Source organism: Triticum urartu, chromosome 7 (genome assembly GCF_003073215.2).
Source record: "Triticum urartu cultivar G1812 chromosome 7, Tu2.1, whole genome shotgun sequence".
NCBI lineage: Eukaryota > Viridiplantae > Streptophyta > Magnoliopsida > Poales > Poaceae > Triticum > Triticum urartu.
Genome location: NC_053028.1, coordinates 159,247,302 through 159,274,083, shown reverse-complemented (window position 1 = coordinate 159,274,083; position 26,782 = coordinate 159,247,302). Strand labels below are relative to the sequence as shown.

Below are 26,782 nucleotides of genomic sequence, written 5' to 3'. Positions count from 1 at the left end.
CAACTCCTCCTGTGAGCCCCAGCCGCACACCTCCACCCCACTGTGAAGCTCTGCCGTGCGCCGTCACTCGAGCTCCAGATCTCGCAGCCAAAAACTCCACAACACCCACCACTGCGAGGGGCGTGCCCGACCAGCGCGAGCGCCAGATCCCACCGTCGTCGGCCGCCAACGGGCTTTGCCCACCGACGAGCGCCGACGGCGGCGAGAGGGGGTGAGGGAGAGGGGGCGGCGGTGGCGGCGTTTAGGGTTCCGCCCGAGCCGCCCCTGCGGGGCGACGCGGAGGCGAAAGGTAGGAAGGGGAGAAGTATTCAGTTAGTGAGAGCAGAAGTACCAAGTTTTCTTGTCATGACCAAAATATTGGTAGGATAGCCCTGCTAGAGTCCGAATATATGTCACATCACTCATCTCAGTATCTCAGGCTGACTTTGAAAAAACAGCCTCGCATGCGACATCTGCAAGTTGTTTGGTTGCCTGCATATGCACTTTCTGCATTAGGAGATCAACTTTGGCACGTTGTTTGATTGCCTGCATTAATTGTATCGTCGCATACAACTACATGTTGTTTGGTTGCCTCCATGAGGTATGATTAACAGCTAGCACTTGCACTTAGCACACAGGGTTAAGAGCTAGCAGAGGAAGGGGGAGAAGAAATGCAATGTGCGCCGGACCATGGCGACTGCGGTGGATAGTGGCCGTGGTGCCGGACCATGGCGACTGCGGTGGATAGTGGCCGTGGTGCCGGACCATGGCGACTATAGTGGATAGTGGCACGGCGAGTGACACCGTCGGTGAACTAGTTGCGGTGCTCGCGCAAAGACAGTGGACAGAGGAGGAGAATGCAATGCTCGTGCCATGGTATTGTTCATGAAAGGGGAAGGGTGTCGGCGTTGAGAGGGACGAATAGGAGGGCTCTGAGCAGAGGACAGAGGAGCTCGACATGGCGGCATGAGTGCACTAGACTGCTGTTCAAGGAGAGATGAAGCTACGGTCGTCGAAACCCAAAACTTACAACACAGATATCATGCGGAACTGCGAGATTAGGCTGCTGGTCAAAGGAAATTTCAAACGATCGATCGTGTGCGATGAATATGACAAAATTCGTCCAGAATAGCTCCAAACGGGAACACGAAATAAAGAATTTCCAGCCGACGAAACTACCAACCGATCGCTTGAATAGAACCGTAGCATCGAGGTGCATCTTTTTCGTGTAGAGCTTATCTCAAATCGGAGCACCGTTGTGTACAAAGGGACAAGGAAGAGAGAAGATTAGAGAGAAGCTTACTGGAGGTTGAAGAAGACCTCAGGTAATCACCTCGCATCCCTTCCTTATCCACTCATGCAAGGGCCCGCTCGTTTGCATTTGCCTCGGCCTGGCTCGCAAGAAACTGCCGATCTAAGTATTTCCAGCGAGGCAAGTCCAGAGGTGCTTTAATTTCATGCTATGCAGGCCCAACAATATATGCAGCCAACCAAACAGCCTGTTTCCTTCCCGCGCGGGTCTAGTTGGGCCTCATGCATGCAACCAAATATGCCCTAGGAGCGACGACCGATATTTACCAGATCTGCCAACACCATCTATCTTGCCAAGAAGAAAGAGGCCGGACAAGTAGGGTAATGCTGGTCCGTACGTCCCTTGCGTGACGGTTTCCGTGATTGGCGCTGTGGCGATCGGGAGGCGCTGTGGAGGCGACCCAGGTTCACTCGTCGGCACAGGCGGCAGCGTAGAGAATGTTACCGACCAGACCACAGCCATGCATGGTGATGGATCGCATCGACCGACCGACCTCCCGGGCTATCGATCAAGCCACGGGATCGGGGATCGCAGACGAGCACACCCCCGCCCCGCTCCCCGTCGACGCCATGTTCCCCGCCGGTCACCACCTCGATGGCATGGGAGGGAGTGGGACCCGTCGAAATCCCCTCGCACCCTGACTCCCTCGCCGGTCTCTCGCATGGCCTCGCATCGATCTCCACTCCTCTGCGTGGAGACGTCACCGTACGTCCACCGATGAGGTGGCGGCGCCGCCTACTGCCTCTTGAGTCTTGACTCTCCTGGTCTCCTGACAGGAATTATTTAGTCTTCTTTCTTTCCTTCTTTCTTTCTTTCTTTCCACCACCAACCGTTCCGATTTCTTATTCCTATTTCGGTTCAGTAGCGGACACGGAAGCGGGGCGATATATGCTTCGCGCTCTGCCCTGCAGCATCCTCCGCCCCCTTCCACCCTGAATCAGCAGCAACGCCCTGTCTCCACTCTCCACCTCCCCAGCCGCTACGTGTCCGAGCGCCGACGATCGAGGTGCGGATTACTTGGCTTTATGCCGTCAAATCACCGTGTTTTCTGCTATTTTGGTCGTTGGACCGGTGCTATTCTTTGTCTTTCTGCTCCTTTTCGTTGAGCTTTTTAAGCGGAAGAACTGAACCGAAACAATTCGGCGTATTAGGTTTTCTTCGTAATCATAGTTGTAGAAACAGAGCATGCAGAGTAACTGGACTAGAACATATGTAATACAGCTGGTGTTGAGAGGAGCTTACATCATGTCATCATCAGTACTAGTAACTACTCCCGAGCTGGTGTTGAGAGGAGCTTACATTCGGAGTAGTAAGCATAGGGGTAGGGGATGAAAAGCTGACCAGTTGCTGGTCATCATAAGCTTACAGTATTTTGTCAATGCAAACAAGCTCTAGGAGAAAACTTGCACTGACGATCTTTGTCCCGAGTATTATTCTGTTCTTTTTAACAAGCAGCCTTCAAGATAGTTACTACAAATATTATTAGGAATTTAGGATGGATATTTTGGGTCTGCACAAAGTCCAAACGAACATGATGGTGAAGTACTTTGCAATTTTTCATAATCGAGTCGCCGTCACTACATATACTACACATGTTTCCCCGGTTCTTCGTGAATTCTTCTGTCTTCTGAGCCAACTTAGTTGACATTTGTATTTCATCCCGTGCAGCAGCAGCAGCAGCATCTCAGGATCCATCCATATCCACTAGCAAACTGGGGACGATGGCGTTCAAGAAGGATGATAACTTCGGAGAATGGTACTCCGAGGTGTGTTTTCTTACCTTCTTTGGCCCTTGCCGTCTTGGTGAGGCTTGCCAAGTCGATTTGGGCTTAATACAAAGCGAAAGTGAAGTGTAATATAGGGGCCATGATTAAGGCGCTGAAAGAAGCCCCGGACAAGATTTGATATGATTAAGGCTCCGTTAATATCTGTTATGGTCGATAGCTTAAAATTTGTGACTTCGTCAACAAATACTACCGAGATTGGTTCACTTGCTTTTTTGGTGTTTTGTTACAGTTTTTCCTCTTGAATGCGACATATTACATTGGTTCACCTGTCGCCTTGATGTTGGTGCAGTCGTGCTCTCTGAATTATTCTTGGTTTAATACTCATTTTCTCATTTAGTTCGTTTTCTCGAAAGAGAAAAGGAAAACTTGATTTGCTGTGCACTAGTTGGATGATTCCAGATACCAAAATTCAGATAATATCCCGTTCTTGCTAGGGGGGTCTTATCTGAAGCTTTGTTGTTTCTTTGTGCAGGTTGTTGTTAACAGTGAAATTATTGAGTATCATGACATCTCTGGCTGTTATATTTTGAGGCCGTGGGCGATGGAGATCTGGGAATTGCTGAAAGTGAGTTTTATGCTATGAAATTCAGTTAATTGAGATGTTTTTTTATGGACTGTTAGTATTTTCCCTTCTTTGCAATTAAATACAAATATGCTTTGTTGCAAGTTTTGTAAATGTCATTTTCTGTGGTGATGAAAGAAAGGCATCTCTATATGTAGAGACTTATTTTTACTGCCATCTGAAGCTTGATTTGTCAAGCATATGCCTTGTCTTCTTTCTTTTTAATCATTATTATGGTGATAATTTGAACTTAATTTGTCCAGTTAACTTATCGACATTTGATATGCTGAGCTACAATCCCCCTTACGCACTTAGATATGTGATACCGTATTTATTTCAGCATTAGGAATATAAGTTTCACTTCTCTTCGTCAGTCTATGGCTGTATTGTATTCAACTTTTGTTGCATCAGCCTCTCTCATCAGTACCTTCTAACTCTGAATTATGTAGATTTATATCGTTGGCTGCACCGGAATCCTCATTGTTTGTTTCATATTATTTTATCTTATCAAGTGACATTGACATTATTATTATAGCCCCGTTTCTTTTAATAACCGATATGTAATTTTTGTGCAGGAATTCTTTGATGCAGAAATAAAAAAACTGAAGTTGAAATCTTATTATTTCCCTTTGTTCGTTACTGTGAATGTTGTGCAGAAGAAGAAGGACCACTTTGAGGACTTTGCTCCTGAGGTGTGCTTTTCTCTCTCGTCCCTTACATTCAGTTCTGTATTTTGCCAGTGACTTCATTTGAAGTGACTTTGTGCTACTCGCATATCCAACATTGAAGTGACTTCATTTGTACGATTAACAACTGAAAGAAAAATAATCTGTATGAAATGATGCATACATGATGCTGGAAAGTTAAATCGTTTTTTTCTTCTTCTTTTGGTGTGGACACTGCCCACAAGAAGTGTTTGGTTCAAATAGAATTTCTAAGGGGTACCAGAAAACCAGAGCTTTATGAATCATCTGAAGGATGCCACTGTTTCCTTTTTCTTCGGCTTTGCTAGAACTCATCTAGCTGAGTTTAGTTATGTCTCATTCACTTTTATAGCCATTGGATTGATACTATAAGATGCGTGTGTGCTGACGTGGTTTGTAGTACTATTTCTATTTGTTTTTGTTTTCAGGTGAATGATGTTAGAGTTATAATATAAGTCATGTACCCCTTTGTATTTATCCCGTTGTATAAGGGGTTTCCTGCATATGTTCCACACATGTACATGTATATATATATATCGGCCTATGGCCTCATGGGAATACAAGTTGCATATTCCTAACATGGTATTAGAGCTTTAGGTTTTTTTTTCCGCACGCGCAACTCGTGCTAAGATCCCATCGCGCCGCCGCGTTCTCTCTCTCCGGCTGCGCTGCTCCACACCGTCCGCCACTCCCGCCTAGGCGCCGCTGCTGCGCTTGGCTGCTGCCTTCCTGATCCGCTGCTGCGCTTGGACGCATCCATGCCCGACAGCCTTGTTGGTATGCGCGGGATTGTTGTTCGATCCGTGCGGGGCTTCATCCGATCGTGACTCGTGAGAACAGCTGGAGCTGCCCATCGTGACATGTGCTTCCCCGCATGCACGTGGTGTTCCTGCATGTGACGTGTGCCTAGCCAAGTTGTCCACTTGCTGCTGCTTTCCCACGTGATGATCTTGGTTCCAGCTCCTGTTTGATCTTCGCCCGCATCGCTCGAGGCTTCTTCAGGCTGCTCCCACGGCGCACTCCCGTGAAGGCCGCTACCTCCGCAGGCTCGACTCGGCTGCCCACTGTTTGGATTGATTCGTGCGGCCGCCGGATTCTGCCGTCACCCGCCGGATCTTGCCGGTCCCGTTCTATGCTGGCGCTGTTTTCCTCCAGGCTGGTGTCGCTCGGCTGAAGCTTTGCTTCGTTCTACTGCAAAAAAAAATGTCTGCTGCATCGGGCTATGTTGCTGTCTCTCGCTGTCCGGTGATCTTTGATGGTACTAACTACACCGAGTTTACTGGCTTCATGCGCATTCACATGCGTGGCATCCGTCTTTGGGGTGTTCTTTCTGGCGAGGTCTGTTGTCCGCCACGTCCAGTTCCTCCGGTGGCCCCTACTCCGCCAACTCCATCGGTTCTTCCTACGGATGCTAATCAGGCCGCCAAGGATGCGGCTAAGGTTGCTGATGAGGCTGCTGATCGTGCTTATGATGAGAGGGTTTTGGCTTATGAGGAGGCTCTTCAGACGTATCATGGTGCTCTGTCTGTTTACACCCAGTGGCTTGATGATGATGCTCGTGCTGCAGCTGTTCTCACTGCTAGTGTTCTGCCTCAGTTTGCTTCTGAATTTCTAGGTCTTTCTACTGTCTTTGAGATGTGGACCCGTCATCGTGAGCGCTATCAGCCCTCTGGTGATGCCTTATACCTCTCTGTGATCCGTCAGGAGCATGCTCTTCAGCAGGGTGACTCTACTGTTGATGACTTCTATGCACAGAGTTCTGCTATCTGGCGCCAGCTTGATTCTCTCCGTAGTGCTGGGTGTCGTACCTGCCCCTGTTGCCAGGCTGTCCAGGCCAATTTGGAGTTTCATCGCGTCTATGAGTTCTTGTCTCGGCTCCGTAAGGAGTTTGAGCCCCGGCGTGCTCAGTTGTTTGCTCGTGGCCGTATTTCTCTCATGGAGGCGCTTTCTGAGATTCGTGCTGAGGAGACTCGCTTACGTGGTGCTGGTTTGCTGGAGGTTCCCTCTGTGCTCGCTACTCGTGCTCCTACGCCACTTGCTCCACCGACCCCTTCTCGCTCGAGTGCTCCGCCGCTCTTGCCCACTCCTTCTGGAGGCTCAGGTCGCCCCCGTCCACATTGCGCCTATTGCAACAATGATGGTCATCTTGAGTCTCAGTGCTACACGAAGAAGAAACACCTGCGCAAGGCTCGATCATCATCTTCAGGGACTTCGTCATCTACCTCGACAGCTTCAGCCATTGCTTTGACTGAGCAGGATATTCTGAGACTTAAGCGTCTGCTCGCGGCTTCAGGTTCTTCCTCGACGGGTACTGCCGGTTCTATGACTGATGCTTCCCGCACTGAGCAATCACCCTCTACACAGTCAGGTACATCCCCATGGGTTCTGGACTCTGGAGCTTCTTTTCATATGTCTTCTCATTCTTCCACTTTGTCCTCTCTTCGATCATTGGATTCTCCTATTCATGTCTTCACTGCTGATGGTACTCCACTTTCTGTTGCTAGTAGAGGCAATCTTACTACTCCTTCTTATTCTGTTCCTGATGTTGCTCATGTTCCTCGACTTACCATGAATTTGTTTTCTGCTGGTCAACTTACGGATTCTGGTTGTCGCGTCATCCTTGACGTTGACTCTTGTTCTGTCCAGGACCGTCACACGCACACTCTGGTTGGGGCTGGCCCTCGCCGCCGTGATTCTCAGGGTCTTTGGGAGTTGGACTGGCTTCATGTTCCTTCTGCTGCCACCACCATCGCCAGTTCTTCCGCTTCTGTCGCCTCCGTCACTGGTTCCTTCCAGCAGTGGCATCATCGACTTGGTCATCTGTGTGGTTCTCGGTTGTCTTCTTTAGTTCGTCGAGGCCTTCTGGGGTCTGTCTCAGGAGATGTCTCTTTAGAGTGTCAGGGTTGTTGTCTTGGCAAGCAGATTCAGTTACCATATTCACATAGTGAGTCAGTGTCTAAGCGTCCTTTCGATTTAGTCCATTCTGATGTATGGGGTCCGGCCCCTTTCGCTTCGAAAGGTGGTCATAAATACTATATTATTTTCATAGATGATTTCTCTCGTTACACATGGCTTTATTTCATGACTTCTCGTTCTGAGGTGTTGTCTATTTATAAGCGTTTTGCTGCCATGGTTCATACTCAGTTCTCTTCACCCATTCGTGTTTTTCGTGCTGACTCCGCTGGCGAGTATATCTCTAAGATGTTGCGTGGTGTTCTTGCTGAGCACGGGACTCTCTCTCAATTCTCTTGTCCTGGTGCTCATGCTCAGAATGGTGTGGCTGAGCGAAAGCATCGACATCTTCTTGAGACGGCTCGTGCATTGATGATTGCTGCCTCTCTCCCGCATCATTTTTGGGCTGAGGCCGTCTCCACATCCACCTATCTTATCAATATACAGCCTTCCGCTGCTCTACAGGGTGGTGTTCCTTTTGAGCGACTTTTTGATCGTTCTCCCGATTATTCGATGCTTCGCTCGTTTGGTTGTGTTTGCTATGTTCTTCTTGCCCCTCGCGAACGCACCAAACTGACCGCTCAGTCTGTTGAGTGTGTCTTCTTAGGCTACAGTGATGAGCATAAGGGCTATCGTTGTTGGGATCCTATTGGTCGTCGGATGCGTATCTCTCGAGATGTGACTTTTGACGAGTCTCGTCCCTTCTACCCACGCCCATCTTCCTCGACTTTTTCAGTGCAGGATATCTCTTTCCTCACTTTTCCTGACTCACCTATCACCCCCGCCGAGACTGTACCTCTCCGTTCCACTTCCTCTCCTTCTCCACATCTAGTTGATTTGCAGCCACCATCCTCCCCGGTCTCCTCGCCTAGCATGTCACCGGGTTCTCCACCTTCATCTCCGGTGACTTCCTCCCCTGTCTCCTCTCCCAGCCTGTCACCAGATTCTACACCTTCATCTCCGGTGACTTCTTCGTCGCCACCCCCTGATTCTACCTTGCCGATTCCTCCTTCTATTATTCCATCTTTTCCTCAGCATTACACTCGTCGTCCACGACCAGTCGATGCCTCTGTGGATGGGTCGTCATCTTCCTCTCAGCCTACTTATGGCTTGCGTTCTCGTCCTCGTCCGCCTGTTGATCGCTTTGGATTTCCCACCGCTGGTGCTGCTGTTCTTGAGCCGACTTCTTACCGTCAGGCTGTTGTTCATCCTGAATGGCAGTTTGCGATGGCAGAGGAGATTGCTGCTCTTGAACGCACTAGTACCTGGGATCTTGTTTCTCTTCTTCCCGGAGTCCGTCCGATCACTTGTAAGTGGGTCTACAAGGTTAAGACTCGCTCCGATGGTTCTCTTGAGCGTCACAAAGCTCGTCTTGTGGCTCGTGGTTTTCAGCAGGAGCATGGTCGTGATTATGACGAGACTTTTGCTCCTGTGGCTCATATGACCACTGTTCGTACACTTCTTGCCGTTGCCTCTGCACGCCACTGGTCTATATCTCAGCTTGATGTTAAGAATGCCTTTCTTAATGGTGAGCTGCGTGAGGAGGTGTACATGCAGCCACCACCTGGGTATTCTGTTCCTGATGGCATGGTATGTCGTCTTCGTCGCTCTCTCTATGGCCTTAAGCAAGCCCCCCGCGCCTGGTTTGAGCGCTTTGCCTCTGTGATCACTGCTGCTGGTTTTTTAGCAAGTGCTCATGATCCAGCATTGTTTATTCACCTTTCTCCTCGTGGTCGGACTCTTCTTCTTCTTTATGTTGATGACATGATCATCACGGGGGATGACCCCGAGTATATTGCCTTTGTAAAGGCCCGTCTTAGTGAGCAGTTTCTTATGTCTGATCTTGGACCTCTTCGCTACTTTCTTGGGATTGAAGTCTCTTCTACCTCTGATGGCTTTTTTATATCCCAGGAAAAGTATATCCAGGATCTTCTTGCTCGTGCTGCTCTTACTGACGAGCGCGTTGTTGAGACTCCTATGGAGCTCAATGTTCACCTCCGTGCTACTGATGGTGATCCTCTCCCTGACCCGACGCGTTATCGTCATCTTGTTGGCAGTCTTGTCTATCTAGCTGTCACTTGTCCGGACATCTCTTATCTGGTTCATATTCTGAGTCAGTTTGTCTCTGCCCCCACCTCGGTTCACTATACTCATCTCCTTCGTGTTCTTCGATATCTTCGAGGCACGATCTCTCACCGTCTATTCTTTCCTCGCTCCAGTTCTTTACAGCTCCAGGCCTATTCGGATGCTACGTGGGCTAGTGATCCTTCCGATCGCCGTTCACTTTCTACTTACTGTGTTTTTCTTGGTGGTTCTCTCATTGCCTGGAAGACGAAGAAACAACTTGCAGTTTCCCGTTCGAGTGCCGAGGCTGAGTTGCGAGCAATGGCTCTTTTGACGGCAGAGGTGACTTGGTTACGGTGGTTACTTCAGGATTTTGGTGTTTCTGTCACTACACCGACTCTGCTTTTATCTGACAGTACATGTGCTATCAGCATTGCACGCGATCCTGTGAAGCATGAGCTCACCAAGCATATTGGTGTTGATGCTTTCTATGTGCGCGCTGCTGTGCAGGATCAGGTTATTGCTCTTCAGTATGTGCCTTCCAAGTTACAGTTGGCGGATTTCCTGACGAAGGCTCAGACTAGAGCACAACATGGCTTTTATCTCTCCAAACTCAGTGTTGTTCATCCACCATGAGTTTGAGGGGGGGGTGTTAGAGTTATAATATAAGTCATGTACCCCTTTGTATTTATCCCGTTGTATAAGGGGTTTCCTGCATATGTTCCACACCTGTACATGTATATATATATCGGCCTATGGCCTCATGGGAATACAAGTTGCATATTCCTAACAAATGAGACCAAATTATATCTCATCTAGATGAGTTCTAGGCACTCCCCTTTTTCTTTCTTTCTTCTTTTGGTTAAATGTGAGGTAACTGGACCTGAACCACTCATATTTATTTGTGAAATTTGGTGCACAAGTCTCATGAAGAAACTCCCTGAGCACCTTATTCCTTATGAAGCTGTTGTACTTAGGAAACGTTGTTGTTGTAAAGACAATTTAAATTCAACGAACTCGATAATATCCCTTTATAGAAGACCTTGAATGGATGATTAATGAAGAATGTGTCCTGTCAAGCTGTCAAAACTCCAAACTAGTTTGGTGCTGACTATGAGGCTTGTTTGCAACACGTGTCACTGCCTCTCAAGGAACTTCCACCAGAGTTCAGTCAGACCAATAAGATTGTGTAAATCAGTGGCTGCAAGCCTGTGATTGTTGGCAGCTGTCATTTTTTTTAACATTTTGTGTGTGGCTTTTAGTCCATCAGTGCTTCATAAATATGTTATTTCTTTAATTAAATGTGTGCGATGATCCTAAAAAGCCGTGTCATATTTTTATTAAGCTTCTATTTGATGCTTTATCCATTCTCTTATTGCCCTTTGGTCAGTTATGTAAAAAGGTAAGTACTAAGTAAACCATTAATTTGTTTTCCAGGTGGCATGGGTTACTAAAACAGGAAATTCTGAGCTGGAAGCTCCTATTGCAATCCGTCCCACGAGTGAGACGGCCATGTATCCATACTTCGCTAAATGGATAAGAAGCCATCGGAACTTACCTTTGAGATGCAACCAGTGGTGCAGCGTTGTTCGATGGGAGTGTAGCAATCCAATTCCTTTAATAAGGTAGCTCCTTGTTTGGTGCCTGGTGGCCTATTACGTTTGTGCACTTCTCCCATTCTGCTTATCTTCTGTAGTGCCTACAAGATTGCCATTATTGTCTTTTTAGTTATTACTAGTAATAGTGAATGCAAAATATTCATTTATGTGCGAATGAAATAAATACAATAGCAAAGTGGCTGCTGAAATATTAGTTGCCGGAGTACTAGGGCCAGGGACATCTGTTTCTTTGAATCATAGAATAGCTCTCTAGCAAATACTTTGTTGCCAACTCTGTTTTCTCGAATGTCAACATTTTGAACGAAAGGACCAAAGGAAGATTGGTAAATAAGACTCGTACAACTTGGACTTTCACAGAATTGTTTCAGCCCGGTTACTCTATAATTCCAACCTTATATGGTATCTACAACCACCAATCATATTGTTCTGCTACAATAGCTATCTGATGCTCGCTAACTCAAGAACTATGACAATTTTAAAAAAATCTTCAATATAGTGAAATATTGCAAATTCCATGCACCTTATGTTTCTACAAAGGCGCATGATGATGGCTGCATCCATTCGGACTTTTCTTACCCACATAAAATTCTCTAACATTCTGCAACTGTTCTACTCAGGAGCCGCGAATTTCTTTGGCAAGAAGGGCATACAGTTTTTGCAACTAAAGAGGAGTCAGATGAAGAGGTATTAACTACTTATTTATGTACTGTTTTAATATTGGTTTGTTATGAACTAGCGCTGGTTTACTGGGTTGGTTTTAACCCAATATGAATTATGAAGGGAACAAATGTAGCAACCAGACCTCAAACAGTCTGATCTCTGTGCTCAGGTGTCATCCCTGGATCAGTAATGCTGACACCACACAGTACTCGGAGGATTTATAACAGAGTAGCAATCACACACTTATTACATCGAGTGTCTCAATAGAGAACTTATTACAATAAATATGGCTTAAGGCCATCTAATAACTATAACAGCGGAAGGCTTGGAAGATAAGTGAGTCCATCAACTCCAACGGCATCACTGAGTATAGAACCACGACCTAAAACTCCTTAATCGTCATCTGAAAAGTCTGCAACATTAACGTTGCAGCCCGAAACGGGTCAGCACATGGAATATGCTGGCAAATTAACACATAGAAAGTAATGGAATGAAACAGCTATACTATATGCATATTTGGTTGGTGGAAATCTCTATGGTTACTGTTTTGTGAAAAGCCAATTTTTTCCTACTGCAAAAGAATAAATTTTATTTTACTATCATGGTAGTTGTTAAACATTGAGAATGGTTGACAGCATCCTCAATCCCAATTAAGCATCATCATTAAACAAACCCCAACAAAATTAATTTTTAGAGTAACATGTTGAGATTCACATGATAATCCAAGTACTAGATACTCAAGCTGTCCATAACCGGGGACACGGCTAACCATGATTAGTTTATACACTCTGCACAGGTTTGCGCACTTTTCCCCACAAGACTCGATCGCATTCGTTTGGTTTCTCGCACTACATGGTGTTTGAGAAACGGATGACCGAGACATAGTCTTTTAGAAGCGCTAGCACCTTACGATGGATAGACCGTTACACCTACTTTCCCCTACATCTGCTAGTCTACCCTGTAAGAGTTCGCACGACTTAATCAACTATGCTAGAGCCCATAATAGCTTGTGGCTGCACACTGAAGTTTCTAGTATGAAAAATCTCATGATCCCTTTGGGCCTGGGTGGCGGTCCATAAAGAAAAACAGGCAATCCTGGAATACCCAGGTACCTCAATTCACCCAGATGTGTGTTTAAGTTGCCACCTTAGATAAACCATTAATTAACAAACTCACATCTGTCATGGATATCACTCACCCAATCCATGTCTACTAGCATAGCATGGCAATAGTAAGCAAACGTAAAAGTAACTCCCAAAAGTTTAATAATACAACAGGTAATAGGTACTACCTCAACTACTTCCCATTCCACAATTTAATTAGATCCTAATCATGCAATGTTTGAGGATTGATCTAATGCACTAAAACCGGGTAGTAGGAGGTATGATCAAAGTGTTATTTGCCTTGCTGATGATCCGCGAAACCTAGAGATTCGAAGTAACAGGCGGCGCACTCCGGGTATTCTATCGCAGACAAACAAACAAGTATACAATAAGTATTCATCTAATGCACGGGTAAAACTCAAATAAGAGATCTAACCAGAAGGTTCAACTTAAGAACTCCGGTTTGCAAAAAGAATCAAATCAAACGAAGCAACGAAAGTCAAACGGCAAAAGAAACAAGCTTCGTTTACTATTCTGGATCTAGGGCAATTTTTACAGTGGAAAAAACTTGTTTAAGTTGGTTAAACGGGTAGAGGGTTTCGAGACGAAACTCCAGGCGCTTGAATCGCCTGATTCCGATAAACGAGCGAAAAGTTATATTAAAACGAAAATCGAATCAGGAATCGCGATCAGAAAAATCGCGGATTTAATCCGAGAAAAAGAAAAACGACGAATGTTCGCTAGAACGAACGGACGAACGCTCGCTAAATAAATAAACCGGAAAAACCGATCTATTTTAAAAAAACCGAAACTAAAAAAATAAAACCACGACCCCTTTTTTTCTCTCTTCTTTTTTTTACCTCGGGAGGCGGGTCGGCGGCGGCAGGCGCACGAATCGAGGCGCGGCTAGGGTTAGGGTTGGCGGCGGCTCTGGTGGGCTCGGGCGGCTCGGGCGGCGGCTATTTAAAGGCTGCCCCCGGGCGGAATCCCGCTCGGGTACGGCCCAAAGTCGGTTCGCGTTTTTTTTAATTATTCCGCGCAGAAAAACAAATAAAAGAAATATTAAACGGACTCCAAAAATCCCGAAATAAATTTTCCCGGGCTTCTAAAATCAAGCCGCACAAGGTGAACATTTATTTGGGGCCTAAATGCAATTTTGAAAAACGCACATTTTTCCTAAATTCAAATAAAATAACGAAAAACTTCGAAATAAATTCTTATTTGATTTTATTATTAAATCCTCAATATTTCTTTATTTTGGAAAAGTCATTTTATTTCCTTTCTCATATTTTGATAATAAAAATAATTGATGATAAAATAATTAAAATCAAATGATCCTATTCGCAAAATTTGAGAAAACTCAAATATGAAAATAACGAAATCCCCAACTCTCTCTGTGGGTCTTTGAGTTGCTTGGAATTTCTAGGATCAAAACCAAAAGCAAATAAATATGATATGCCATGATGATCTAGTGTATAACATTCCAAATTGAAAATTTGGGATGTTACAAACCTACCCCCCTTAAGATGAATCTTGCCCTCGAGATTCGGGTTGGCTAGAAAATAGGTGAGGGTGGTCCTTGAGCAAATCTTCCTCTCGCTCCCAGGTGGCTTCATCCTTCGTGTGGTGGCTCCATTGAACCTTGCAAAACTTGATAACCTTGTTGCGGGTGACTCGACTGGCATACTCTAGAATCTTAATTGGTTTCTCCTCATAGGTCAAATCGTTATCCAACTGAATTGCTTCCAATGGCACTGTGTCTCTCAAGGGTATGCCAGCCATCTCCACGTGGCACTTCTTCAACTGAGAAACGTGGAACACATCATGAACTCCTGACAATCCTTCAGGCAATTCCAACTTGTAGGCCACTTCTCCCATACGTTCCAATACTCAGTATGGTCCTACAAATCGTGGCGCTAACTTTCCTTTAACACCAAAGCGCTTTGTTCCCCGAAGTGGGGATACTCGAAAATAAGCTCTATCTCCAACTTCGTAAATTGTCTCCTTGCGTTTAGAATCTACATAACTCTTCTGTCTAGACTAGGCTATCTTGAGCCTATCGCGAATCAATTTCATCTTCTGTTCAGACTCCTTAATCAAGTCAGGTCCAAACAACTGGTGGTCTCCAACTTCATCCCACGTCAAGGGTGTCCTGCACCTCCTTCCGTACAAGGCTTCGAAAGGGGCCATCTTTAAACTGGATTGATAGCTGTTGTTGTAAGAGAACTCTGCATACGGCAAATTCTCGTACCAACTAGATCCATAATCTAGCGCACAAGCTCTCAGCATGTCCTCCAAAATCTGATTGACTCTCTCGGTCTGTCCATCTGTCTGTCGATGAAAAGTTGTGCTGAACTCTAGCCTGGTACCCAAAGTTTCGTGCAACTGATTCCAGAACTTTGAGATAAAATGGGTTCCTCTATCTGATACTATACTCCTCGGAACTCCATGTAAGCATACAATCCTGGTCATGTATATCTTTGCCAACTTAGCACTGGTGTAAGTGGTCTTTACCGGGATGAAATAAGCTACTTTCGTCAACCGATCAACTACAACCCAAATCGAGTCATAGCATGAACGAGTCCTGGGTAATCCCGTGATAAAATCCATGCCTAACTTATCCCACTTCCATTCGGGTATCGGCAATGGCTGTAGCAATCCTGCTGGCTTTTAATGCTCTGCCTTTACTCTCTGACATACATCACAAACTGCTACATACTCCGCAATATCTTTCTTTATTCCGGTCCACCAGAAAATCTCCTTCAAATCCAAATACATATTTCCTGGGTGAATCGAATACGGTGAATCATGTGCCTTTTGCAGAATCAACTTCCTGATCTCCAGGTCATTAGGCACATAAAAACGGTCTTCAAACCATAGGGTGTCGTGCTCATCCTCACGAAATCCTTTAGCCTTTCCTTCGCTCATTTTCTCCTTTATAGAGGCAATCTCCTTGTCAGTCTTCTGAGCTTCTCTGATTTTATCCATCAAAGTTGACTGAATCTCCAATGCTGCTACATAGCCTCTCGGAACTATTTCCAAACATAACTCTCGAAGATTTTCGACTAACTCCCTTGGTAATTCTCCCGTCATTAGGGTGTTGACGTGGCTCTTACGGCTTAATGCGTCAGCTACTACGTTAGCCTTTCCGGGATGGTAATGCAATCTCATATCATAATCCTTGATGAGCTCCAACCGTCTCCTTTGTCTGAGGTTTAACTCCTTCTGCGTGAAAATGTACTTCAAACTCTTGTGATCCGTGTACACCTCACAATGATTTTCAATGAGGAAATGTCTCCAAGTCTTCAGTGCATGCACTACGGCTGCTAACTCCAAATCATGCATGGCATAATTCAACTCGTGAGGTTTAAGCTGTCTTGAGGCATATGAAACAACTCTCCCTTCCTGCATAAGCACTGCTCCAAGTCCTCGACGTGAAGCGTCGCAGTACACCTCATAATCCTTGGTCTGGTCTGGCAAAATCAACACGGGTGAAGTAACCAAGCGTTTCTTCAACTCCTGGAAACTAGCCTCACACTCCTCAGTCCATATGAACTTGGTATCCTTTTTCAACAACTCCGTCATAGGCTTCGCAATCTTTGAGAAATTCTCAATGAATCTCCGATAGTATCCTGCGAGTCCAAGGAAACTCCGGATCTCTCCAACTGTGGTTGGTGCTTCCCACTTGGTCACAGTATCAACTTTAGTGGGATCTACTGATATACCTTCTCCGGATATAACGTGTCCAATCCTACTTCCTTCAACCAAAACTCACATTTGCTGAACTTGGCATACAACTGATGTTCTCTGAGCTTCTCAAGTACCAATCGCAAATGCTCCTTATGCTCCTCTTCACTTTTCGAGTAAACCAGAATATCATCAATGAACACCACGATGAACTTATCCAAAAACTCCATAAACACTTTGTTCATCATGTTCATAAAATAGGCAGGTGCGTTAGTCAGACCAAATGATATAACGGTATACTCGTACAGCCCATACCTGATGGTAAAAGCTATCTTAGGTATATCCTGTTCTCGAATCTTCAACTGGTGGTATCCTGATCGCAGATCGATCTTGGAAAATACCTTAGCTCCTTGCAATCGATGAAACAGATCATTGATCATTGGTAGTGGGTACTTGTTCTTGATGGTTACTTCATTCAATCCTCGATAATCAACAACCATCCTTAACGATCCATCCTTTTTCTCCACTAGAAGTACTGGTGATCCCCAAGGCGACGAAATTGGGCGAATGTATCCTTTATCCAATAACTCCTTAATTTGCTTCTTAATTTCGACCAAATCCTTTGCAGGCATCCTGTATGGTCTCTTTGATATTGGCCCTGTGCCTGGCAATAGCTCAATCAAAAACTCAATATCTCTATCCGATGGCATGCCTGGCAACTCTTCTGGAAATACTTCAGGGAAATCCCTTACCACTGGTACCTCCTCCTGCACAACTCTTGTTAAACAATTTACTTGAGTCCCTTTTGGCACATGTCGGGATACATACTTGATCCTTCTCCCTTCTGGGGTAGTAAGCAAAATTGTCTTACTAGCGCAATCAATGTTTCCTCCGTACATCGATAGCCAATCCATACCCAGAATTACATCCAATCCTTGTGATTCCAAAATGATTAAATCTAAGGGAAACACATGCCTACCAATACTCAATGGCACTTGAAAACATCCTTGACTGGCCATATACTCCGCTCCTGGTGAGTTTACTAGCATAGGTGTTCTAAGAACCTTAGTGGGCAGGTTATACTTATCCACAAATCCCCTTGATATGTATGAATGCGATGCACCAGTATCAAAAAGAACGAGTGCAGTAATTGACTTAACCAAAAATTTACCGATTACGGTATCTGGCTGCTCTTCAACCTCCTCCACGTTAACGTGGTTCACCTGTCCCCTGTTGAAAGGGTTCGGCTTCTTCCCAGAGCTTCCATTGCCATTCTGGCCTTCAGGATATTCATTGGCATAATGTCCGGTCTTCTGGCACTTAAAGCAAGTGACTTGGCTCAGGTCCTTCTTGGCTGGGGTTGATGGGTTGGTACGGTCCTGGCCGTTGCTTCCTCCATTGCCATTACCATTCTTGGCGCCGTTGTGATTGTGCGAGCTACCTCCTCCATGGGTATGCTGAAAATGTCCTCCTGGTCTAGGGGTAAAACGTGGCTTCTGCTGGGCTCCAGAATTGTACTTCCTCTTGCAGTTCTCAATTTGCTGCTGCTTGCCTTCAATCATAAGAGCACAGTCTACCAACTCCTGATAGTTGTTGAAGGTTGCTACCATCAACTGCATGCTCAACTCATCATTCAGTCCTTCCAGAAACTTCTCCTGCTTAGCTGCATCCGTAGCAACGTCATCTTGGGCATAACGTGCTAATTTACTAAAGTCCTCCACATACTGGCCAACTGTCCGTCCTCCCTGACGCAAGTTGCGAAACTCACGCTTCTTCATGGCCATAGCTCCTGCTGAAACATGGGCAGTTTGAAAAGCCTGCTGAAACTGGTCCCAAGTGACAGTGTCGACAGGGAAAGTGGCTGTGAAATTCTCCCACCATGATGCTGCGGGTCCTTCAAGCTGATGTGCGGCAAACTTCACCTTCTCCGCATCTGTGCATCCTGCTGTGGTCAACTCTCTAGCTGTCTTACGGAGCCAATCTTCTGCTACTATCGGCTCGGTGCTACTGGAAAACACCGGCGGATTCAGCCTAAAAAAACGGGCTAAGTGATCAACAGGTGGTGGTGGTTTGTTGTTGTTGTTCCCCTGATTCTGATTCTGGACTAGCAACTGCATCAATGTGTTCTGCTGCTGGATCAACTGGGTGAGCTCCGGTGGAAAGGTAAATCCGGGGTCACATCTCGGAGGCATCTGAGGGTTTAGAAAAGATGAGATTTAGAATAGAGGGGGTCTAAAGAGAAAACACTACCCATATGCACATGTGGCAAAATCAAACAATTCACTTCATTCAATCAAACAAGGGCATACAATCGATCTAACTATCGCAAAAGTGCTTCAGACTACTGTATTTACATGGTGGACTGCTACTACTGATGAGGTGGTCTACTAGAAATATTTTTCGGTTGCAGACTCCATGATATCTGCTCCGGCTTCATCAACATAGTCATCATCGCTATCATCTGGATCCGAGTCGGTGTCGTCGATAATGATGTAGTCTTCCGGGCGAATCTCCTTGGGTTCTTCGTCTTCATCTACTGGTATAGGGCCTCCCATAAATATTCCGATCTTCTTGATCAGATCGTCATTCTTCTCCACTAATACTTCTATTTCCTCTTCATAATCTTCACGTGTAGCCTTGAGTTCTTCCTCCAGTTCCTTGATTCTTGTCCTTGCCTTCTTCAGGTCTATCATGTCGGCGCACATCTGGTTCTCCTGTCGTCGAATGTGCTGGTTTAACTCCTGGATAAAAGCTGCAACTGATCTATCCTTCCTAGTGCTGATCATCTCCCAGTGTTCATCTCGGCGCCCACAAATCTGGTAGATAGTATCCTTGAGATCATTGCGGTAGACTTCTCCAATGCGTCCCATGGCGATGTGAGCTGCCATGCTCTTTCCTAGACTCCAAGTTGGTGCATCAAAAGAAAACTCTATGGGCTCAGTGACTGGCATGAACGTCCTTCCTGGAAGTTGAACTTGAATCATCCAGCGCTTTTCTTCAGGTAAGGTGGCGTTGTAGGTTTCGATGAAGCTTGGTACTCCTATGTTCAGGTATCTAGTGACTTCCTTCAAGTGACGTCCAAAGGGTGTATCGTCATCCGGTTGCGTGAACTTGTTCCTTGCATCCACCATCCTAAAGAGTAGAAAAGATGAGAGGTCAGAAGAGAAGAGAGTGAATAGTGATCTAGGTCTTTAGCTTAGTGGTCGTGTCCTACAGTCAGCGTATGCTCTGATACCATCTCTGTAGCGACCAGACCTTAAACAGTCTGATCTCTGTGCTCAGGTGTCATCCCTGGATCAGTAATGCTGACACCACACAGTACTCAGAGGATTTATAACAGAGTAGCAATCACACACTTATTACATCGAGTGTCTCAATAGAGAATTTACTACAATAAATATGGCTTAAGGCCATCTAATAACTATAACAGCGGAAGGCTTGGAAGATAAGTGAGTCCATCAACTCCAACGGCATCACTGAGTATAGAACCACGACCTAAAACTCCTTAATCATCGTCTGAAAAGTCTGCAACATTAACGTTGCAGCCCGAAACGGGTCAGCACATGGAATATGCTGGCAAAGTAACACATAGAGAGTAATGGAATGAAACAGCTATACTATATACATATTTGGCTGGTGGAAAGCTCTATGGTTATTGTTTTGCGAAAAGCCAATTTTTTCCTACTGCAAAGGAATAAATTTTATTTAACTATCATGTTAGTTGTTAAACATTGAGAATGGTTGACAGCATCCTCAATCCCAATTAAGCATCATCATTAAACAAACCCCAACAAAATTAATTTTTAGAGTAACATGTTGAGATTCACATGATAATCCAAGTACTAGATACTCAAGCTGTCCATAACCGGGGACACGGCTAACCATGATTAGTTTATACACTCTGCACAGGTTTGCGCATTTTTCCCCACAAGACTCGATCGCCTCCGTTTGGTTTCTCGCACTACATGGTGTTTGAGAAACGGATGACCGAGACATAGTCTTTTAGAAGCGCTAGCACCTTACGATGGATAGACCGTTACACCTACTTTCCCCTACATCTGCTAGTCTACCCTGTAAGAGTTCGCACGACTTAATCAACTATGCTAGAGCCCATAATAGCTTGTGGCTGCACACTGAAGTTTCTAGTATGAAAAATCTCATGATCCCTTTGGGCCTGGGTGGCGGTCCATAAAGAAAAACAGGCAATCCTGGAATACCCAGGTACCTCAATCCATCCAGATGTGTATTTAAGTTGCCACCTTAGATAAACCATTAATTAACAAACTCACATCTGTCATGGATATCACTCACCCAATCCTCGTCTACTAGCATAGCATGGCAATAGTAAGCAAACATAAAAATAACTCCCAAAGGTTTGATAATACAACAGGTAATAGGTACTACCTTAACTAATTCCCATCCCACAATTTAATTAGATCATAATCATGCAATGTTTGAGGATTGATCTAATGCAATAAAATTGGGTAGTAGGAGGTATGATCAAAGTGTTACTTGCCTTGCTGATGATCCGCGAAACCTAGAGATTCGAAGTAACAGGCGGCGCACTCCGGGTATTCTATCGCAGACAAACAAACAAGCATACAATAAGTATTCATCTAATGCATGGGTAAAACTCAAATAAGAGATCTAACCAGAAGGTTCAACTTAAGAACTCCGGTTTGCAAAAAGAATCAAATCAAACGAAGCAACGAAAGTCAAACGGCAAAAGAAACAAGCTTTGTTTACTATTCTGGATTTAGGGCAATTTTTACAGTGGCAAAAACTTGTTTAAGTTGGTTAAACGGATAGAGGGTTTCGAGACGAAACTCCAGGCGTTTGAATCACCTGATTCCGATAAACGAGCAAAAAGTTATACTAAAACGAAAATCGGATCAAGAATCATGATCAGAAAAATCACGGATTTAATCCGAGAAAAAGAAAAACGACGAATGTTCGCTAGAATGAACGAACGGATGAACGCTCGTTAAATAAATAAACCGGAAAAATCGATCTATTTTAAAAAAAACGAAACTAAAAAAATAAAACCGCGACTCCTTTTTTTTCTCTCTTCTTTTTTTTTCCTCGGGAGGCGGGTCGGCGGCGGCTCCGGCGACGGCGGCGGGCGCACGGATCAAGGCACGGCTAGGGTTAGGGTTGGCGGCGGCTCAGGTGGGCTGGGGCAGCTCGGGCGGCGGCTATTTAAAGGCTGCCCCCGGGAGGAGTCCCGCTCGGGTACGGCCCAAAGTCGGTTCGCGTTTTTTTAGTTATTCCGCGCAGAAAAACAAATAAAAGAAATACTAAATGGACTTCAAAAATCCCGAAATAAAATTTCCCGGGCTTCTAAAATCAAGCCGCACAAGGTGAACATTTATTTGGGGCCTAAATGCAATTTTGAAAAACACACATTTTTCCTAAATTCAAATAAAATAACGAAAAACTCCGAAATAAATTCTTATTTTATTTTATTATTAAATCCTCAATATTTCTTTATTTTGGGAAAGTCATTTTATTCCCTCTCTCATATTTTTGTAATAGAAATAATTGATGATAAAATAATTAAAATCAAATGATCCTATTCGCAAAATTTGAGAAAACTCAAATATGAAAATAACGAAATCCCCAACTCTCTCCGTGGGTCCTTGAGTTGCGTGGAATTTCTAGGATCAAAACCAAAAGCAAATAAATATGATATGCCATGATGATCTAGTGTATAACATTCTAAATTGAAAATTTAGGATGTTACAATAAATGGCTAGTCTGAAGCAGCGCAGCAGCTGACCTATTTAGCGTATGAAACTATACGATACGAAACGTCTATTATGGATTAAAAAAATATCACTGTTTAAATTACATCACCGGAAAGTTGAAACTCATATAACGTCACTCTTTCATATCTCAAACACAAATAATCTTGTTTTTATGTAAGTAATTTTTCCCAATAACTAGTTGCTCAAGTCCTCGCGTATCAAAGGCATACTCGAATGAATGAAATATTGCTGTGTTCATTATAAGGTGTGTTTGATAAAATGATTCTATGCCAACCTACATGTGGAATTTCAATGTTCACAGTTTTATCAGGTTCTCCGTATATTGGAACTCTACCGAAGGATATATGAAGAATTTTTAGCAGTTCCAGTGTCCAAAGGGAGGAAAAGTGAGATGGAAAAATTCGCTGGTGGACTTTATACAGCTAGTGTTGAGGTATTGATATGAGAACTTTGCTAGATTTAGCTTTCTTAAAGCTGTCCTAGTAAGAAGGCAAGCTGTACGTTTATTTTCAGGCCTTCATTCCAAACACTGGCCGTGGTATACAAGCCGCAACTTCAAATTGTCTTGGTCAAAACTTTGCAAAGAAGTTTGAAATCTTTTTCGAGGATGAGAATGATCCCGCTCAAAAAAAGAAAGAGAAGAACAAAAGGTCCTTGGTGTGCCAGAATTCTTGGGCGTACACCACCCGCTCGGTAATTCTTACCCTCTACTTGATATGGGTTTCTATTTCTTTCTCTGTTTTACTTTCTTCTGAATGCTGAAGTGTTGGAAATGACAATGACGGTTTTCATATATTATACATATGTACTTACCTGATTATACATCTTGCTGGTTGATGTAAATTATTTGATTAGCTTATAAATTCACTTTGTAAGAACAACAGGTGGCAAAATAGGTACATGGCATTTATGACATACTCACTCCGTAAACTAATATAAGAGCGTTTAGATCACTACTTTAGTAATCTAAATGCTCTTATATTAGTTTACAGAGGGAGTACATGCTGTCGATTCTATACATGCATAGCTACTTTCTTTCAAAAGTATCCTCTTAGCACTGCCAAAGCATTCACGTATCAATAGTAGGAAATGGTAAGGTGGGGAATGCTGGTATACATCTGGGTGTAATTTTCACGACGAAAAAAGAACACCCAGTCAGTGCGAAGCCGCGCGTGAGAGCCCGCTCCCCTCTCGCGACCGCCCCGCTCCTAGGGTTCCCTCGCCGCCGCCGGCGGCGCGGGGCCGCCGCCGCGGCCAGAGCCCGCTCCCCTACCCCTCCCTTCCCTTCCCCGTACCCCCGCGTCGTCTCCCCGAGTGGGGCGACCGGGGGCCCCTTCGTCGCTCCTCTCCAGCGCCCCTCCCCCGCCCCTGCCTCCTCCCGCCGCCGCCAGCGAGCGCCACCGGGCCTCGGCCGCGTGGTGCTGGCGGCGGCAGGCCTACCCTTTCCCCGCGCGCGGTTCCCTCCTGCTCGAACGGTGGTGGCCTGCGGCGGTGCTCCTCGGTCTGCATCGGTGCGGCCCCTCGGTGGTGGTGCCGCGGGCCCGGTGGCTCTCGACGCGGCGGTGCGGCCGGTGGGCGGCGCGGTGGCGTTGTGGCTGGTGGCGCCCGCCCAGCCCAGATCTGGGCCCTTTTGGGCCCATCTGGGTTGGGGCGGGCCGGTGGCTTGGTGCTCGGCCTTTTGGGCCCATCTGGGTTGGGGCGGGCCGGTGGCTTGGTGCTCGGCGGCGAAGTTCCTTGGTGGTGGCGGTCTCGGGCGGTGAGGACTTCGTTGGCCGGCGTGCTGCAGCGTGGTGACAGGACTGTCCGGGTCCATGTGGGCTCGGCCGGGCCATCGAGGCCTGGCAAGTCCTCGTCGCCGCGTCCGGTCGGCTCCGCTGTGGCGGTGGAGGCTGTCCCCTCCTTCCGGTCGAGTTGTGGTCGCTCCCGTGGCTGGTGTCTCCTCTTCCTCTCCAAGCCTCGTGTTGACAGCTCCAGTGAAGCGGGGAGGGTTGTCCGGTAATCATGGTGGCACAAGCTGGTGGGTGGCTGAGGAGGTGGTGCATTTCAAAATGCCTGAGGTGGAGGTGGTGGTTGTGGATCGGGAGAAATCCCTGTCGGCCTGGCCGGCATCGATGCGATGACGCCTGCGGGCGCCGTCGGACCTTCCTGAGGGGCATCGGGTATACCCCTTCCCCACTATCCCTCGCGTACCGGGGGAAACCCTAGAACTTGTTCGGGCAACAGCGGCGGCATCGTCGCACTCCCTCTTGAGGATGTTGCTTGGGGCGCAGCGCTTCGGGATGCTGGGAGCGTGGTGGTACTTCTTCGGAGGGTGCAGCGGTTACCGGACTTCCCTTCTTCGTTGATCTGCCGTGTCGGCATTTATTTCTCTTTCTTCTTGTTGTTTTTCTTTTGGGCTTATCTGTGCTGCGGCCCCAGCGAGTTGGATATATCGGGTGTTTGCTTTATAATATAAAGCGGGGGGAAACCATTTTTCTTAATTTTCACGACAACTGTTTTTGATATTGTAACTAACTAGACACTTCTGTGTAGTGGCAGCTGGACAGTTGGTAGTTAGTGTTCTGTTTTATTTTCTCATCAAGTTGAGAATTTTGGTGCTAATTCAGCGGGCTGTGAATAACCATGTGGTAATCTTGGCAATATTGTGGGGTGTTCTATATGTTGTCGGAAAATGTATTGCATGTGTACAATTATTTTGTGTCTGAAATATCCCATCCGAATGTTCCACCTAAATTATGTTCAGATATCTAATAATATGCAGCACTTATGGTCTTCTTGCAGATTGGAGTGATGGTGATGACCCATGGCGATGACAAGGGCTTAGTGCTGCCACCAAGGGTGGCACCTATCCAGGTCATAGTTATTCCTGATCCATTAGAGGATGCGGACACGACGGCTATTAACGAAGCATGCGAGACGATTGTATGCACTCTAAACCAAGCTGGGATTCGCGCAGACTTGGATACTCGTGAGAACTACTCTCTGGAATGGAAATATTCTCACTGGGAAATGAAAGGTGTTCCCCTGAGAATCGAGATAGATCTGAAAGATCTGGCAAACAAGCAGGTACCTGGAGTTGTCAGCATACAGTTTTTTACAGAGTTAACAAAGATTTGTCATCATGTCATGAACATCCATTCTGCGGGTTATTCAAACACATATTTTGTCTTTTCAGGTGCCCGTCGTCCGGCGAGACAATGGTGCAAAGGTTGATATTCTTTCGACCGATTTGGTTGAGCATGTAAAGGTGTTGCTGGATGGGATTCAAGATAGCTTGTTTCAAACAGCCAAGCAGAAGAGAGATGCTTGCATTGAAGTCGTCTACACTTGGGACGAATTCACAGCAGCTTTGAATGACAAGAAGCTGATCTTGGCTCCATGGTGCGATGAAGAGGTAAGTGAAGGCCTTCTCCACGTATATTATATTCTGCATCGTTGTAATAGGGTTTCCCCTCAGCATGTTTATCACTCAATTTCTTGCCTTCGGTGCAGGAGGTTGAGAAGGACGTGAGGGCTCGGACCGAAGGCAATCTCGGCTCTGCCAAAACATTGTGTGCTCCATTCGATCAACCAGATCTTCCAGAAGGTATATACGGTATCAGATTTCCTAAAATTTCAGTGCAGGTGGGCTACGTTTTAGGTTTCTGTTTTGCTGATGTTCGTGGCTCTGATCGTCTGCATGTGGTATTTTGCGCTGAAATTTTCAGGAACTGTGTGCTTTGCTTCTGGAAAGCCCGCCAAGACCTGGTCGTTTTGGGGCCGCAGCTATTGATTGAATCTTCTCCGTGTGTGCCATGGTACCGCCTGCCATGCTGCGGTTCTTTGCCATTCCTTGCCGTTTGGAGAGCCCATTGATTTTGAATAGGCCTGCAATCTTGGACTTCACGCACCCGCGCACGCACACATGCACACATATTTAGCATGTGGTGTTGCTTATTACTAGAGGCTAATGTGCGCTTCGCCGCGCCGTTCTTCACCTGTAGGATTAACTCTTTTTTCTATGTTGGCTTGGGTTTAAATTATGTTATGTTCTTTCATCCATATATATGGTGTTGGCCTGCTACTGAAGACAATATTGTTCTGAGATAAGAGTGAAGTTGTTAGGTGCATTGTTGTGGAGTCCTTCCATGTTTCCGCCTCGGTGTCAGTTGATGGTGGTTGTATGAGTCCCTTGAGAGCTCTCATTCCACGCTGAAATCGTGGAATTGTTGTTATAAGGCTCACATGGGCCGGCACATGAAGCTCTCGGCTTGGCTCGGCTCCCTATTTCACTTGTTCTCTTAGTTTTTTTCAGTCGCTCCACTGCTAGCTCAGAAAAAAAAACGGTTATCGTACTTTTTACTTAAAGAAGTTCATTACATCAAAAGTTTATGTACTTTAAAAAGATCTTGGATTTTTATAAAATGACTGTGAATTTAAAAATATCCGTGGATTTCAAATAACATACATGAGTTTGAAAAAATTGAAAATTTAAAATGTTCACAAACTTACAATATGTTCATGAACTTTAAAATTATTCACTAATTAAAATATGTTCATGAGTTCAAAAAAATAATAGTGATTTCTTTTAAAAAAAGTTCAATGT

The 26,782-nt window shown here is 45.5% G+C and overlaps 1 protein-coding gene across 3 annotated transcripts; it reads left to right on the top strand.

Annotated features, from left to right (window-relative positions):
* Window positions 1-2,120: 2,120 nt before the first annotated feature.
* LOC125521045 (proline--tRNA ligase, cytoplasmic-like) lies at window positions 2,121-26,451 on the top strand. 3 transcript variants are annotated; one of them, XM_048686101.1, is made up of 12 exons: window positions 2,121-2,297; window positions 2,963-3,057; window positions 3,551-3,643; window positions 4,216-4,332; window positions 10,798-10,985; window positions 11,597-11,663; window positions 22,499-22,630; window positions 22,711-22,890; window positions 24,979-25,263; window positions 25,373-25,591; window positions 25,690-25,783; window positions 25,905-26,451. In XM_048686101.1, the coding sequence occupies exons 2-12, from the start codon at window positions 3,013-3,015 to the stop codon at window positions 25,967-25,969; spliced, it is 1,485 nt and encodes a 494-aa protein (XP_048542058.1). In that variant the 5' UTR covers window positions 2,121-2,297; window positions 2,963-3,012; the 3' UTR covers window positions 25,970-26,451. The 3 variants fall into 3 exon arrangements, with proteins under 3 accessions (XP_048542058.1, XP_048542059.1, XP_048542057.1); XM_048686102.1 differs by having other exon boundaries at window positions 2,960-3,057; window positions 22,508-22,630; XM_048686100.1 differs by having other exon boundaries at window positions 2,960-3,057.
* Window positions 26,452-26,782: the final 331 nt, after the last annotated feature.